Raw genomic sequence first — 16,320 nt, 5'->3', positions numbered from 1 at the left:
CTCCAAAAACCCTGTGAAAGAGATGCTTTTTTCAGCATGCCAGGAAGGTCACCAAATCTGGGCTATTTTGGACCAATGTGGGGAACAAGCTCCACTTTAATGTAACAGCCTCCAGCTAGCATCCAGGAAATCTTCATATTTTACCCTGCTCTTATCAAAATCTTCCCCTCTCTTTGCTCTCCCAGCATGACTGATGGTCTCCAGCTCCCACTGTGTGAACAGAAGCTCTCTCCTTTATAATCAGCCTGTTTCCCTTCTGCCATGGGGCAATCCAACATCCTGGCCATTATAACCCTTTCCAAGGACTGGCAATGTCACTTGAGGATGCCCTACCTCCTTCAACAACAGTGCCTCTCTCTAACCCATCAAGGGATGTACTTGTTGGATTTTAAGAGAGTATTGCTGACTCTGGAAGGATGCATGTGGGTTTAAAGCAACAGAAGCAAAGAGAAGACAGGGGTATGGTCATTTCTGCTTCAACTAGGATGTAGGGACCCGTCAGCAAAGAACAAATTACATCCTCCTTACTCAACCTTCAAAGCTGAGCTGACAATTGGAATGGAGTCCCCATCATTGAAACTAGGTTGGACAAAGCATCTGAAAATATAATGCCGGAAGCACTCATGTGATGTTCCCTGGGGATAAGACGGGACAGGACCACAATAAGTTTTTGCCATTTCTCTAATGCCTGAGATTTTATGTGAGCTGGGGGGGGGGGGAAATGGGGGTGGTGGAGTTAAACTGAAAGGGCTGGCTCAATCCAGGGTGAGCCAAGGCATACACATAAGAAAATAGAAACTATATAAAAGCAATGACAGAGGAGTGCCTTGGGTCCATCTTTAGCAATAAGCTTACGGCCAGAGGCAAGCACTCAGCTGAACACATTATTAGTTTCCCTGCCTGTTGCTTGAACAAGAAGAGAGAAAGAAAGAAAATATAAACTGTACATGGACCAGAGTTGAAAATGTTCTTAATTTGCATTTTTATGACACTTTTGTTGAAAAATGTAATTTTGAGTTACCAAATGGGACAATGTTTTAAGGAAAATTTCCACCAAAAATTGCATTCTGTTTTTTGACCAGCTCTAATGTGAAGTTTTAAAGTAAGGTCATTTTTGGCTCTATTTTATTCATGCAGTCAAAAGCTAAATACGGTTTACCTTTGCGCACAAAGCACAAAGAGATAAATTAACAAAGCAACTCTATTTGGAAGAGAAAATTTAAAGTATGCCAAAATCATATCCAAATGCCATGGTCACAGGTAGTATAGTAAGGGAGGGTGACAAGGTTTCTGGATATCAAATAGGATGTCCCTTAAAATTATTATAACCCGAAGGAGGCAAGTCTTCCCAAGTCTAAATATCTAGGTTGTATGATACTTTATACACTACTTGACGACTCAGACTTTTATAAACTCAAAAGTGGTTTCGTAGGCCCTGCCAAAACAATGTTTTCTGCCTGCTCTGCTGTCTCTGCAGCAAGTCGTAAACGTATAAAGTCCCAGTATCATTGCATTGGCTTGTAAACAAAGACATTTCAGAATCATAAAGCACTGTAAAAGTGGGAACTGTCCTAGTTACCAATTAAAAGCATATGTGTTAATATTCAGGATGGGGGTGGGGGGGAGGAGAAAGGCATAGATGCCAATGCCCAATAATCAGTAGAGAAGAAAAATATCCTCAAGTTTCTGGTATTACAAAAATAGGAAGTAGAAGAGTGACACCAATGACATTAAAACAACAAGCCAGTGTCATTTCAGAGTGACCAGCTACATGCTAACAGATCATTACAGGCATCCTGGAATAAACTCTTTTATGACAGGAGGCACTGCATCTGTTTGTGAAGAGAATTCCCCTGCAAGCTCTGCTTCTTCTGTTTAACTTCCCCTTGCTCGCCTGGTTGCAAATGACCTCTTATTACAGGTGTGAGCATGGCGTATAAGCCACAGAAGAATGCCCAACCTCCCAGTCACAGAAACCTGTATAAGAAAGTCTAGAAAGAAAGAGAACAAGAGAGAAAGAAATATTGGGGTACAATAGATAGATATTGGCTTATGTATGATAATGATGGATATTGGCTTATGTATGATAAAGAGAAACCAGGTGGGTGAGGTAATGTCTTTTACTGGACCAACTTCTGTTGGTGAGAGGGACAAGCTTTAGGGCTTACACAGAGCTCTTCTTCAGGTCTGGGAAAGGTACTGAGAGTATCACAGCTAAATACAAGGTGGAACAGATAAGGAGTTAACACATGTTGCAAGAGACCATTCAAGGTGAAGAGGGCAGTCATCACCTCTGATGTCATAGAATCATAGAATATCAGGGTTGGAAGGGACCTCAGGAGGTCATCTCGTCCAACCCCTGCCCAGAGCAGGACCAGTCCCCAACTAAATCATCCCAGGCAGGGCTTTGTCAAGCCTGACCTTAAAAACTTCTAAGGAAGGAGATTCCACCACCTCCCTAGGTAACACAGTCTAGTGTTTCACCACCCTCCTAGTGAAAAAGTTTTTCCTAATATCCAGCCTAAACCTCCCCCAAAGGACAAAGGAGGCTTAGTGGGTTACAGATTGTTGTTATGAGCCATAGATCTGGTGTCTTTATTAAGTCCATGATTTTTGGTGTCTAGCAGAGTTACGAATTTAAGTTCCCAGGCTTGGCTTTTGAAAGTGTTGAGCAGATTTCCTTTGAGGAGGACTCAGAGCTCAGATACAAAGTGATCACTTGGGAGAAGTGTTTGCCCGAGGGTGAAAGGCTGTTTTTGTCTTTTTTATTATTATTATTTTGACGTATGAGTTCATTGGAGAGTGTAGTGATTGTCTGGTTTCACTCACCTCCTTGTTATTGGGGCAGTTAGAGCAGTACACTGGATAGATAGATAGATAGATAGATAGATAGATAGATAGATAGATAGATAGATAGATAGATAGATAGATAGATAGATAGATAGATACTGGCTTATGTATGATGATGACAGACAGACACCAAGTGAGACCAGGATACTTTCTATTATTAAACAAAATCACATGATAATCTTATGCTTCTTCAGCTTTTCACCATCTCCCCTTCTGCTGGACTTCCACTAAAAAGCTATTTCCCCCAGATCTGAGGAGGGCAACATTTCCAGCTCGTGTGTGTGCTGCCCTTTATGTAAAGTCATTTACAAATGCTTGTAATCCTTACTGGGGGGTGGGGGGGCGGGATAAGTGGGGCTGCCTCCCCCTGCAGGACCCAGCCTGTGAGAGGGTCCCGGTGCTGCCCCTCGAAAGGGTTAACTCAGCCCGGAGAGGCATTAATAACCCAGCCATGTGCAGCAGGGAGCAGAAGAAACACTTGGCCAGGCGAGGTCTTTTAACCCCCTTCGCAATCCTGCGGCCCGCCCGCCCCCACGTTAATAATCTGCCAAAGCAGCCAGCCCCGGTGCCTTTCCCTGCCTTTCTGTCACCTCTGCAAACCCCTGCCCCGCCTCCAGAGTGGGGGTCTGCACCTCCCATCAGATCCCCCCCCCACACACAGACACTTTCCCTAAAGATCTTGTCCCCACAGATGTCCCCCCCGGGCCCCTACTAATAAACACACAGTCCTCCGGGAGGAAGCCGGGGAAACGCAGCCAGAGGTCCCTGCTCTCTGCGAAGGACTCCCAGAGTTTACCCCGCTCCTAATAATGACAACAGCGAATAGTAAACAACCGGGAGGCTCCCGGTTGTGTGGTGTGTTGCTTTGGCGAACCCCCTTCTGCAGACCCTCCCAAAAAAACAGCACCCGGGGCTAAGAACCCACTCCCCACTTAGCGCCCCCACCAACCAAAAATAACCCCACCCCACCCCTGCACTCCCACCCCAGTGTAGACACACACCAGGGTCCCCAAACCGCTGTTACTCCTGCCCCCCTGCTCCGCCCCCTGGGCATAGTCCCCGACATCGCAGCAGGGCCCATGAACAATACCGTTATTTTGAACAATAGGGATAAAACAAAGCCCCCCACACACACACACATACACCCCATTTTTCTCCCCCACCCCTTCCTCCCCCGCTCGGGATGGCTCAGAGCTTCCCATCGCTGTTCTGTGCCTGGACAGGCCGGGGTGGGAGGGGGGCGGGGATCTGGGGGTTTCCTCCCCCCCCCCTTCTCCCCACACCCTTTCCGCTCCCCACAAGCAAAGCCCGGCGCTGGGGAGAGGGGTCTTCCCCTCCCTGCCTTACCTTGATGCACAGCCACGTTGCAACCGTGTCCATCGCAATAGACCAGCGGGTTCTCTGCCCATCCTCTCTCGTCAGAACAAACACAGCAGCCTCCCACCATCTCCTTCATACTTCCATGAGGGCTTCCTTTTTTCCACCCCTCCTCCTGCTAGGGACACACGCCTCCTCCTCCGTGCGTTGCCCCCTTCTTGCAAAGCTGCCTTTCACACGCTTTCCACAGGCGGGGACAGGGGTCTGGGACCCCCAGGGCAAACCCACATTGTTCCTGCCAGGAGACAATCAAGCAGAGCCAGGCGCTGGCTAAGGGCTCAGGCAGGCGCTGGAGGGTGGCACATTCCCGTCCACACACATAGGCACACACATAGAAGCTCTCCAGTCTATACAGCAATCATGGCTACGTAGAAGCTGTGTAAAATCTTAGGTTCAGGGACTGCCGCCTGACTGGGTAGGGAGCTTTTTTCTTCTTCTTCTTCTTCTTCTTCTCCCCTCCTTCCTCCCTTTAGCTTCTTTCCCCTTGGAAACTGATCAGGAATCTAAGTGTGCATCCGTTCGTGTGTGCAAAACGCGGGATGCTTGCCCACCCCAGTCAGCTCGGATATCTCCGGAGTGATCAGCTAGGACCATTCCCCAAATCCTATTATCTATACAATTCCTTCTTGACAGATAGGGGCACGGCCAGCGCCACCGTCTGGCATGCATTGGCTCCTAAAAAGCTAAAATAATGATTTGTTAACCCATTGGCACCTGCTAGAAAAAGCATCTTGCCAGGGGAACAGGGAGGAAAATGGCCCCCTTGGAGTTTCACATCCATTGTGTAAGGATATCCTGACGTTAAATAGTAAAGCTGTAGCTGGAAAAGCATATTGTAAGGAGCGCAATTAGAGTACACTGGGTTAGATTATTAGGACATTAATCAGAGTTACCAGCACCAGAGTTAGGAACTGACCAGTCAATCACACACCTCTTTTGGAACCAGAAGGACATAATCAGGCAGCAGCAGAGACGAAAAAAGGAGAAGAAGGAAATACAGTACAGTACTGTGTTAAACCTAAACTACTAAAAATAAATAAAGGGAAAGCAGCATTTTTCCTCTGCATAATAAAGTTTCAAAGCTGTATTAAGTCAATGTTCGGTTGTAAACTTTTGAAAGAACAACCATAATGTTTTGTTCAGAGTTAGGAACTTTTCAGAGTTACAAACTACCTCCGTTCCTAAGGGGTTCGTAACTCTGAGGTTCTACTGTATATTACAATAGCACCTGGAGGTGCAAATTAAGAGCAGGGCTCCACTGTGTACAAACCTACAGTGAAAGACAGCAACTGCTCATAAAATATTACAGTTTACATAGTCAAAGGGTGGGGAAGAAACTGACAACAGGAATAACTTGCCATAGTCATATAGCAGGTCAAAACCAGGTCTCAAGATGCCCAACCCAGTGCCCCATGCACTAGGCCGCACTGTCTGTCCCAGAGAGTAAAGCCCTAAAAAGTAGACTGGACTAAGCAATAGAAAAAAGTAGAGCGTGGGGACAGTCCTGCACTGGTTTAGGAGGGGCCTAGTAGGTGTCCTTTTAAATTGCTCAATTCTATTCCTGTACTAGTAGTAGGTGTTGCATAAGAGGTCAGAGTTGGCTGAGGAACAGAAGAGGGCAACCTCAATAAAAAGAGGATTTTAAAGTTGGGTCGTTGACATTAAACATACTTCCCTTCCTGTAAATCTCTGTTGTTCTTGTTGTTTCGTTTTTAAAAGAAATCATGTAAAGAATAAGAGAATGCTGCCTCTTGGATAGAAGCTTAACAAGGAAATCACTGAACCACACAGGATCTTTGCTTGTTATTTAGTCTTTGGTTGGTTGCTGAGCCATAAGGATGGATAATCTTGAAAAGTCAGCAACTTCAGAGAAAAAAAAAACACTTTATCTCAAGTCCCACAAAGATAGACACACCTAAAAACTTTTGCAGCCTGTTATGCAAACTTGAGTGGCTAGGAGGTCAGCTATTGTTCTGAAGTCAGTCCAGGGAACCGCTGACATTAATGAGAAAAATAGCCAATATGAAATGCAACACAGTGATCCTGATATCCCTCTCACTTACACCTGTATCACTCCATTGATTCCACAAGAAGTATTCCTGATACACAGCGCCACAAATCAAGAGCAATATCTTTTAAACGGTCAACTTTCTTTTTCTGTGCAAACATAGTATTCCCCTTAGAATAGATGATCTGTAAAAGACCTGTATATCCCTTCATACTGTGCCTTTAAAAAAATATTCACATCAGACAGTGGAGAGGAAACCTTTTCCAACAGCCCTAATAATCACCAGTTTAGCATCCTTTATATTGCACCTGTTCAAGCGTTACATCAAGGGGCTGGAAGGCAGACAGTTCCCCTAGAAGTTGCCTGCTGGGCTGCTGTCTTCCTTTTATTACATTCTTTTGAGAGTCACAGGAGCAGACAATATGTTTGCCACATTGCTGGAAATTCACTGAGCCTTAGCTCACTTTTCTAGGAAGGTTTTTTTCCCCTCTTTCCTTTTATCTATTGTATTATGAATTTGTTTAAAAGGGAAAAAATCTGGTCGGTTGCCTTTATAACCTGATGGAGACCTTTATAGTTCAAGGAAATAGGGTAAAATGCAAAACATCCCCAGTTTCTTGATGGTTTTGGTTCCAGTTGGCCATGCAAGCAGGCACTTGGATTTGAACTGCAAATTTGCCTTTAAGGGATTAAGTTCCAATTTACATAACTAATCCCTGTGGTGGGGAAAGGATAGGCCAGGGAAGAAACAGCATATCTGCGTCTTGAGCAAAATCAGGAGAAAACTGCAGCCATAAAAACTGAGGCTGAACATGTTTCATTTATATTGTGCATTTTCTATTTCCTATGATTTTTAAAATGTGGTTGTGCTTAGAAAGGGGGCTAGGTAAAAATGGCATATACAGGCACAAGAGAGCAGGGTAGCGAAGTCATAACGGCTGACGTGAGTTACAAAAATGAATTGTTATAACTGTTAGTTCTGCAGAAGAGGAAGCCAGATTCTATTCTGGCTCAGGCATCATGAATAGAATTGTTCACTAAGTTCCAATTGCAGAGTCATTTGTACTGGTGGTCATGATCCCAGCTTGACTTGCAGAATGTACTTGGAGTTTGAAAGTAGTTACATAGAAAATAATTTTGCTTGTAGACTGACTGACTTCATCATGGAAGCCATAAAGATACAATGAGCATGGCACCTTACGAGGCCATAGTTTCAGAGTCACTATTCAGAATATAACTGCACGTTAGTATCGTTTTTCAGATTGCACACACTGCAGCTACTTCATTTTAAAATATAAATAAATAAAATAAAAATGGGAAAAAACTTACACAAGAATCAAAGTTTCTTATACATGATTGTAAATTATACTGAATGCTCCAAGAGAACATAAAGCTATGTCTAGATTAACAAAAATGCTTGAATTTAGGTCAGGCTTAGCTAATGGCCTACGTGACATTGCAAAGTGTTAGAGCAAGGATGTATGGGGCTTCATGTATTTAGTGAGTTGTAATGATTAGACTCACATAGCTGCATGGCAGCTTAGTCTTTTCTTCCACCTCGTCTTCTAAAGCTCTTCCTTATATCCAGCTTTGCAACTAGTACCTGCTGCCTTCACCATTCCACTATGGGGAATGGAGGTTGGTAAAACTAGCCCATGAAAGTGCCATTCAGAGTTCAGAGCCAATGATAAGGATGTATCATAATGCATCTGATTTCAAACAGGGCAGGACTTGCCCACTCTTGGGAAAGAAAATCTGTGCCCTGTTTAGAGAAAATACATTTTCAAAGTAGCTCCTTCTGTCTGAAATTTTGCCTACTTCCCCAGATGGAAGGGAGCCCTTGGATTTTAAATGGAAGTGTAATAATCCCCAGACATGACAGAATCCAGGAACTACCACTTCAAAGCATGAGCTAAAGGCTTTTGGGGTGGGGGCAATCTATCTGTTCTGTGATTGTACAGTACCTAGCACAGTGGGGTTTTAGTCCATAACTAGGGCTTCTAGGTGCTACTGATAATAATAAAGGGGCAACTCCATTAGCTGGTAGCAGTATGAGGCTCTTATCCTGAGCTTGGACCAGCCACTACGAGAGAGGCACAGTGTGGGCCATGAGGACACAGTTAGTCAGTGTGGTCCATGAGGATGTTCTGCAGCTCCAGAAGACTCTTCACCACTCTCAGTCCTGCCCTTCAAAAGGGTATTCTTCATTTTGGACCCAAAGTCACTTCCTTCCCAACAGGATCTGGTGGTATCTGCCTCTCTTTTGTTACTGTAAATGGTTACTAGCATGAAGGAGAGAGTATAGGTGTTATTTAAGATGAAGACATTAATGTGACTTCCTTTAAAGTGTTGCACATGATTATTTCCTTCAGATCCCTTGTTGTGGGTCACATTATGTGCCACATTCAGGAAAGATGATCCAAACTGCCAGCTCCCAGACCTTCCCAGTTTACCTCCTTTGAATTATTGAACTTCCTTTTTAGGCAAAGAGGCAGTGTTGTCTCCTGACCATGACACTTCATTGGGACTCAGGAGAACCAAGCTCTGTCGCCAGCTCTGACACTGACCTGTTGTATGAGCTTAGGCAGATCACGTCACCTCTCTTTCCCCTTTTCTTTCTTGTCTGTTTCGATGTAGGTGTGATGGGCGGGAGCTGTCTCTCGGTGCATGTTTGTATGGTGCTTAGCGCAGTGGGGCCTTGATGTCAGAAGGGCCCTCTCTATGGTACTGTAATAATGATTAAGCATTACTTGGCTCTTTGTTTCAATGAGACTTTTAAAACACACTCTTTTTTTTTTAAATCTCTCTCCCTTTAAATCGTTCCAACTGGGCAGTGCTGAACTTTTGGTTTCCTGCCCTAAAGTCAATGATGCTTAGAAACCTGCTAGACAACATATAGGATTCTAAAAGGTGTAATTTCCCCTCACCCAAAAAACAGTTTTGTTCCCTGGTAATAAATGGCGTGCACCCGCCAAAGCAAGCTAGGAATGTTAGCAGAGGGGCAGGGGTGGAGTGTCATATCTCACCCTGACCTACAAAATGGGAAAATGGAGATACCCATTCTCCAATATGGTGAGCGCGCCACTGTAATGAGAAGTAGGTTTTAACCTCTTCCACCCCACGTAGGGTCACAGAAAACCCACTGAAATCCACATGAGTTTTGAGTATCCTGCCAGGGGGTGGGGGGGGAAGGTGGGCCCCAGCCTGCAATCAGCAAAGCCAAAGTCTCTGTTTGAATAGGAGCTTCTGCTATCTTTGCAGTGTGGTGCATGAAAAGGAGAAAAACAAGAACTTTGCCCCTGCTTTTCATCAACCGCATCCACCCAAAAAACAATTATTTCTTACATCTCTGTCCTTCTCCTGTCCCAAACAAGCAACATGTTACCAGCACTGCCAGATTTTCTAGGAACACCTACCTTTCATCTGGAAAATAAGAGGCAACTGTACACTAAAACAGACCTCTGCACCTGTGTTTATATCTTATTAGCAGGTTTACTTTCATACTTGACAGAACATAGGTTGGATCCTGCAGTCCTACCACCCACAAAGCATGTAGCATGGTCAAGTGGTTAGCGTTTGGAGCTATGGATCACCATAGATGGGGGTCTAATGATTTGGGCAAGTCTTTTCATCTCCCACTGCCTCATTTTCCCAGTCTGTAAAACACTGATTTCCTTTTGTAAAACCCTTTGAGAGAGTTGCATAAACAGCACTAGGTAAGTACACGTTATTATTCATTAAACAATGTCATTAATAGTTGTTGTGCTGTCACCATGTTGGTCTCAGGAGATGAGAGAAGCAAGGTGGATGAGGTAATATCTGACCTGAAGAAGAACGCTGCGTAAGTTTGAAACCTTGTCTCTCTTACCAACAGAAGTTGGTCCAATAAAAGATATTACCTTGTCTTCTAATGTCATTAATTACTGAAAAGGTAGCAACTGAAATATCTTTAATGCCTTCACTTTTCTTTAACCATTTGAATCAAATCAGTAGTACGTCAGTTTTGTCTTCCTGGTTCTGTCTAATTTAAAACAATAAAGTTAAGGAATATCATGTGTCACCCTCACACAGGAATGTAATAAGTTTGCTTGTGGTATATAATTACTCTTTTACCGATGAGAGTATTTTCAATGGACTTTTACAGTCAGACTGATTTTCCTTTCCCCATGACTCTTGACTCCCACATTTTTGTAACACACTGCCTATACATTTATGTTTGCAAGTGTTTTGTCCATGTTTTGTCCATGTCCAGAGACATGATGGGTGAAGTAACATCTTTTATTGGACCATCTTCTGTTGATGAAAGAGACAAGCTTTGAGCTCCACAGAGCTTCACCAGACCTGAAGAAGAGACCTGGGGAGCTTGAAAGTTTGTCTCTTTCACCAACGGATGATGGTTCAGTAAAAGATATTACCTCACCCACCCTGTCGCTCTCATACATTTATGGACCATTACCAACTTACCTCTCTTTCTCTTCTCCACCTGCCTCCTCCACTAGGGGACATGTGGTTTCTGAAGGTCACATATTGGAAAACAGTTTTGCTGTTTCCTCATTTGTTCCGTGACACCTTCTTCCCCAATGGAGGAATGTGGGATAATCAGTCTATATAACAAGGAACATGCCCATATAAAATCCAGTTTAACAAACTTAGTGGGATGATCCTATATCAATAATCATTATAATTATAATACTTATAATAATACATTAATCACAGAAAAATATATAGATACCTGACCATTAACAGAAAAATGCAGGACATGATCTATGTCTAGAGATCTTATAGATCAAGATGTTGAAAAGTCCATACTTAAGTACCTAAATAAGTGGACTAATTTTCAGAAGTTCTGAGCACTCAAGAGTTCCCTAGCCCCCAGTCCTGCTACCATGGAAGCAAAACTTCCGCTGGCCATCCCTCCTCTGAAAATCAGGCTACTTTATGGACACCACCGCCAGCCCCCCAAAACAAAAACAAAAAAGGAGGCAACACAGAGCCACTTGCTGTTTTTGAAAATCTTGGCCATCACTTATACTGGGAAATAACATGTGTATTTGGATGTTGCTTGGCCTTATATTCTAATCTTTTCCAAGCAGGGCATGTGCATGAATGTGTGTATGTGCGTGGACTGCACTTAGCACATTGTTGGTGCTACTGGACAGGAATAATAGATATCAAGAAGCTAGATGAAGGCTTTTGCTATCGATGGATTAGATTTTTGAGGATGGCAGTACTGGAAACCTCTGTCTCACCCACCCGCTCACCCACCCACCCCATGCTTTGTATCAGATTGTAAGCTTGTACGTACATTGTAAGCTCTTAGGGGCAGCATCTTTTTGGTTTGTGTTTGTACAGCTCAGTGGGGTCCCGGTCCATGACTGCAGCTCCTAGACACTATGGGAATACAAAATAATAAAATATAAAATAATAAGGCCCTACTTGAATTGCGGGATGATGTAATTGTGGCTGAGTTGAGGACAAGACAGGGAAAATCACAGAAAAGTAATAATGGACCTTTATTAACTGCAGCAATTTGAAAAAGCCAGAGAAGATCTATTTGTTTAAGAAAAATTTGCTGGAACAATATAAACAGTCAAGTATGATGTTACGCACGGGGCTGACAGCAGAAGTTCCACCATGTGCGGGGCTGACATCCCAAGCCCCAGCCGCCTGGGGCTTACAGCCTGTGCCCTACACGCTATCAGCTCGGATAAATGGGGTTCTACTGTACTAATGGGGGGAAAGGTGTGTATTGCAAACCCCCAAATGTATGCAAAGTTGTGGACTATGCAAAGTAAGCTAATTAAAATCAAAAGCCTAATATTGTGGGATCCACTATTTCTGCAATATCGCAAATTAAGTAGGGCCTGAGTAATAATATAATAATAATATAATACAATTAATTAATTAATAATAACTTGGCAGACACAGCAGAGAGGCCAAGAACTGCATGGGCCATGAAGACTGAACTCCCCCAGCTATCTTTACAGAAAATCACACACACATTACATCTGAGGCATGCTGCCAGGGCAATCTACTTGGGAACCAGTAGATAAACTGCATCTTTTATCCACTAGAGCTGTCAAACTGACAACTCTCAGGTACTAAATCCACACAGCTTTCCCCCTCCCCCCCTCTGAAGTTTTATGCTCATATGCAAATTAGTTGCAAATATGCAAAACAGCTCAGTACATAACATTACATAACATGTCACGCAGGGAGCTGCACAAACCTTGGCAGTTCTGCACACATGCATGCCTATGTATTTCTTTCTTTCTTTGGAGGGGAGGATGAGTGCTGGGTGGCACATTTCCCCACATCTGCTTCCCTAATTGCACCCCTGTCTAGATCAGTGTGTCTTCTGGAACAGCTCCCTTTTAAAAAGGGATTATTCCTAGTAGCAGATCTGCCTCTGATCCTGGGTCTTTTTTTTTTTCTTTTCTTCCTTTCTGTTAGTGAGCTGCTGCTTTGGCCCTGGGAAGCTTTGATGTGTGTGTCTCTCTTTCTCTGTGGTTTCTCTGTCCCTTGCCTTGCCACTGGGAGGTGAGTCTCTTCACTTTTGCTCGCTCGGAAGAGCTGGGGCAGATCTGGCAAACAGAAAATTGTTTTCTCTCACTCTCACTGACCTCCTCCCTTCCACCGCTACAAGGGGATTGTGGGGCTGAGCGGAAACTCGACAGTCTCTGACGCCTTCCCCCACCCCTTGGCTGTGGCTGTTATCGCTTCTGCTCAACCTGCAGCTGCCGGTCCCTGTGCCTGAGATCAGCTCCCAGCCCCTTACCAAAAAAAAGAAAAAAGAAAAAAGAAACCCCCCCCCCAAGACAGGAGCAGGCAGAAAGGGGAGGGGGTGCAAGAAAGGCGTCACCTAGGGTGCTGTTTCTGAGAATCCGGCCAGCCTGTGTGAAACCTCAGTGAATATATTGACAGGAAATGATCGGTGGTTTTTTTGGTACGTGGGTTCCCAGCGTCTAGCTTTGAGATTCAAGCAACAACATCCTGGCAGTGTGTATGGCTGCGGGGTGGAGGAGGATGCAGAGCTGTGACTGCTTTGCTGAGTGATTGGGAAAGAGAGAGAGAGAGAGTGATGAGGGAGAGAGGCAGATGTTTGGGGGTGGGTGGGAGATTTATGCCTTATGTAAGGAGACACAGCCCTATATTTGGGCATCCATCCCGGCACAAACCTAGCCCTGGGATGGCCTTACCAGGAGAGAGGAACTGGTGCCTCCCAGTGACAAACACCCTAATCAACCGGCTTTCCTAAATGACAGATACCTCCAAACCCAACTTACCCCTTGTCCCAAATGTCCCCTGTACCAAGGACTGCCTGCGAACCCATATGCTTTTCTTCACAGAGTCTCACAAAACCTGTAGTCAAATCTATCTATCTCTTTTCACTGCACCTAACCTCAAAGGCTAATTTTGTCTATCTCCATCCCTAGATCCTAGAATACTGATCTATCTATCCTACACAGCAGAGGGTTACTAACCCTCCTTAGAAACAGAAAAACAACCCTCTTGTTTTATATAAGGACCATTCATACACCAGCTCAAAACATTTCACATGCCATGGAAATCAAAATGGGCCCTGAACTAGGAAAGTTAAAATATGCTCCCAACTTTGCCCCCTTGCAACCAACATAGTTTTAAGAAGCCAAATAGAAAATATAAAGTAAAATTCAAGCGTGTGCAATATGCCTGATTTCAGTGCAATTACACCATGAATGAATTTGGGTCATTATGATTAATTTTCGACTCTCCCCGTGTATGAGAACTGTAGAGATGGAGTTAAATATAAAAGGAAAAGATCAGGAATCCCCTGCAGACCACTGTGAGATTTTTTGAGCTGCAAGCATCTTTTTATGCATGCTAGAAAAGATGATGGGGCTGTGTTTTTTAATAAGAGCTACAAAGAAAAACAAAATTTTTCCGTTGTATCTTGAGAAATTTGCATGCACAATTCTCAGATGCTCAGTAGGTTTACTAAAAATGTGCTAATTATCTTATCAGAGGAAGTAACTATTTCCTCTACTGATATTCTGTTACCTTATCGTGGGCACTGGCATGTCAAAATTGCTGTTAATGTTATTCCGTAAACCATGTGCCCGTTTGGTTTGCTGTTAAAGAAAGGATTTGATATTCTTGTTACATGCCCTGTTACTCATCACAGATTCTGAGGTTGTAACTTGTTACTCAGATTATAGTCACTGGTGAATCATAGATTGTCCCCAGGAGATGGCAGACAGTCATATTCTGACACCATTACTCTTTTTGAATAGCAGCATATTTCACAAATAGTCTTGGTAAAGTCAATGGGGCTACTTGTTCAGTAAAATGCTGTCTAATTTGAGTCAGCGTGTTAGAATCCTTCCAGTCCAGAATATTTTGGGCCTGATCCTGCTTTCCCTGGACATCTAATACGCTGATTAAAGTAAATTTGCCAAGATTTTCAAAAGCAATTAGTGATTTTCGGTGCCCCAATTTGTAGACACCTTAAAGAAGGGACTGATTTTCAGAAAGTGCTGAGTCCCTCTGAGTCCAGCTCCTTTAAGATGCCTCAAATTGGACATCCAAAATCACTGTCCCCTTTTGAATATCTTGGACTGGTGGGTATGCAAGGAATAGAGGATACACATTATAAATCTATTAACATGACATTTGTTCACTGTTTTGTTTTAAATTTGCAAGACCACCTTTAATGAGACTTGGTATTTTATATACTTTCATCTGAACTCTCACACATTACACAATTAAACTTAACAGAATCCCTGGGAAGTAAAGTATCATTATCCCCATTTTACAGATGGGAATACTGATGCACAGAGAGGTTAAAGACTTGCACGAGGTCATAGAGTAAGTCAAGCCTGGTCTACGCACAGTTTTTTGTACCAATATAACTATGCTGATTAGGGATGGGTTTGTTTTACCAATATAGTTATACCAGTACAATGCCTATAGTGGACACAGTTATACCCATATGAAGGTGATTTATACAAGTGTAATTTTTATTCCTTTCCCCATATGGAATACCAATATAAGCACCTTTATACTGGTATAACTGTATCCACACTGGGGCCTGGTCTACACTAGAAAGTTTTGTTGGCATAACTATGTTAGTCAAGGGGGTAAAAAAAAACCTCAAAAAACCACACACCCTACCCAATATAGCTTTGATGGAAAACCTCCCAGTGTAGACACAACTATGCCAGGAGGAAAGGGCTTCGGTCTGCATAAGTAATAATTTTCGGTGACATTACTATGCTGGTAGAACTGCTCCTTCTGTCAGCATATACTGTGTCTAGGCTAGGGAGGTCTGACTGAATACCGATATAGGTATAGCTGTATCAGCAAAGCCTATGTAGCTAGCATAGACAAGGCCTTGAGGGTGGAGGGGCAGTTTGCACAACTTAACTATACTAGTATATTTAAAGGGGTATAACTTTTTATGTAGACTCACTTGGTGAAATTCCATGGCCTGTGTTATGCAGGAGGGCAGACTAGATGACCATTATTGTCTCTTCTGGCCCTTAGAATCTATGAAACTATGAACCCGGAGTCCTGGCTCCACTTCCGTGGTCTCATTGCCAAGCAACACAATGTGGTTCTCCTCCCACTTTCTTCTAATCAGTGCCCCATTGTGCCACCAAACCTTATCAAGGGGAAACATAGGGATTTCCATACTGGAGCATCCCAGCTGTCCAGTTAATCTAGATCAGCGGTGCCCAAACTTTTCCTGTCACGCCCCCCATTACCAGTAATGGAATCTGTCCCGTCCCCCCCACATTACTGTACAGTTGGCTCAGCAGAGGAGCTTGGGCTGAAGGCAGAGCTGGGGCAGAATTGGGGATCAGGGAGGAGCTGGGGCTAGAGCCGGAGGTGGCCTGGAGGTTGATCAGGGTGTGGAGTGGAGCTGCGGGTGGGGTTGAAGCTAGATTGGGGGCAGGGCAGAGCAGGGCTGAGTGGTGCTCCTTCCCTGCCCCCTGTGGGGGCTGGCCTGGACCCCACCACATGCCTCCCCCAAATCTTCTTCCATGCCCCCTAGGATTGCACACCCCACAGTTTGGGGACCACTGCTCTAGATTAACATTGTC

The 16,320-nt window shown here is 43.9% G+C and overlaps 1 protein-coding gene across 4 annotated transcripts in view; it reads right to left on the bottom strand.

Moving 5' to 3' along the window:
* Window positions 1–4,850, bottom strand: part of MLLT6 (MLLT6, PHD finger containing) — a 68,522-nt gene extending 63,672 nt beyond the window's left edge. Inside the window, exon 1 of one of the 4 annotated variants that reach the window (XM_073326421.2) lies at window positions 4,198–4,850. In XM_073326421.2, coding sequence (XP_073182522.1) covers window positions 4,198–4,306 — 109 coding nt within the window. In that variant the 5' untranslated portion in view covers window positions 4,307–4,850. The remainder of the gene's footprint in view (window positions 1–4,197) is intronic. The other 3 variants (XM_073326420.2, XM_073326422.2, XM_073326423.2) reach the window with 3 other exon arrangements.
* Between the last annotated feature and the right edge of the window lie 11,470 nt (window positions 4,851–16,320).

This window comes from Lepidochelys kempii, chromosome 27, assembly GCF_965140285.1.
Source record: "Lepidochelys kempii isolate rLepKem1 chromosome 27, rLepKem1.hap1, whole genome shotgun sequence".
NCBI classification, from domain to species: domain Eukaryota; kingdom Metazoa; phylum Chordata; order Testudines; family Cheloniidae; genus Lepidochelys; species Lepidochelys kempii.
The sequence above is the reverse complement of the archived record's forward strand: the minus strand, read 5'-3'. Positions and strand labels throughout refer to the sequence as shown.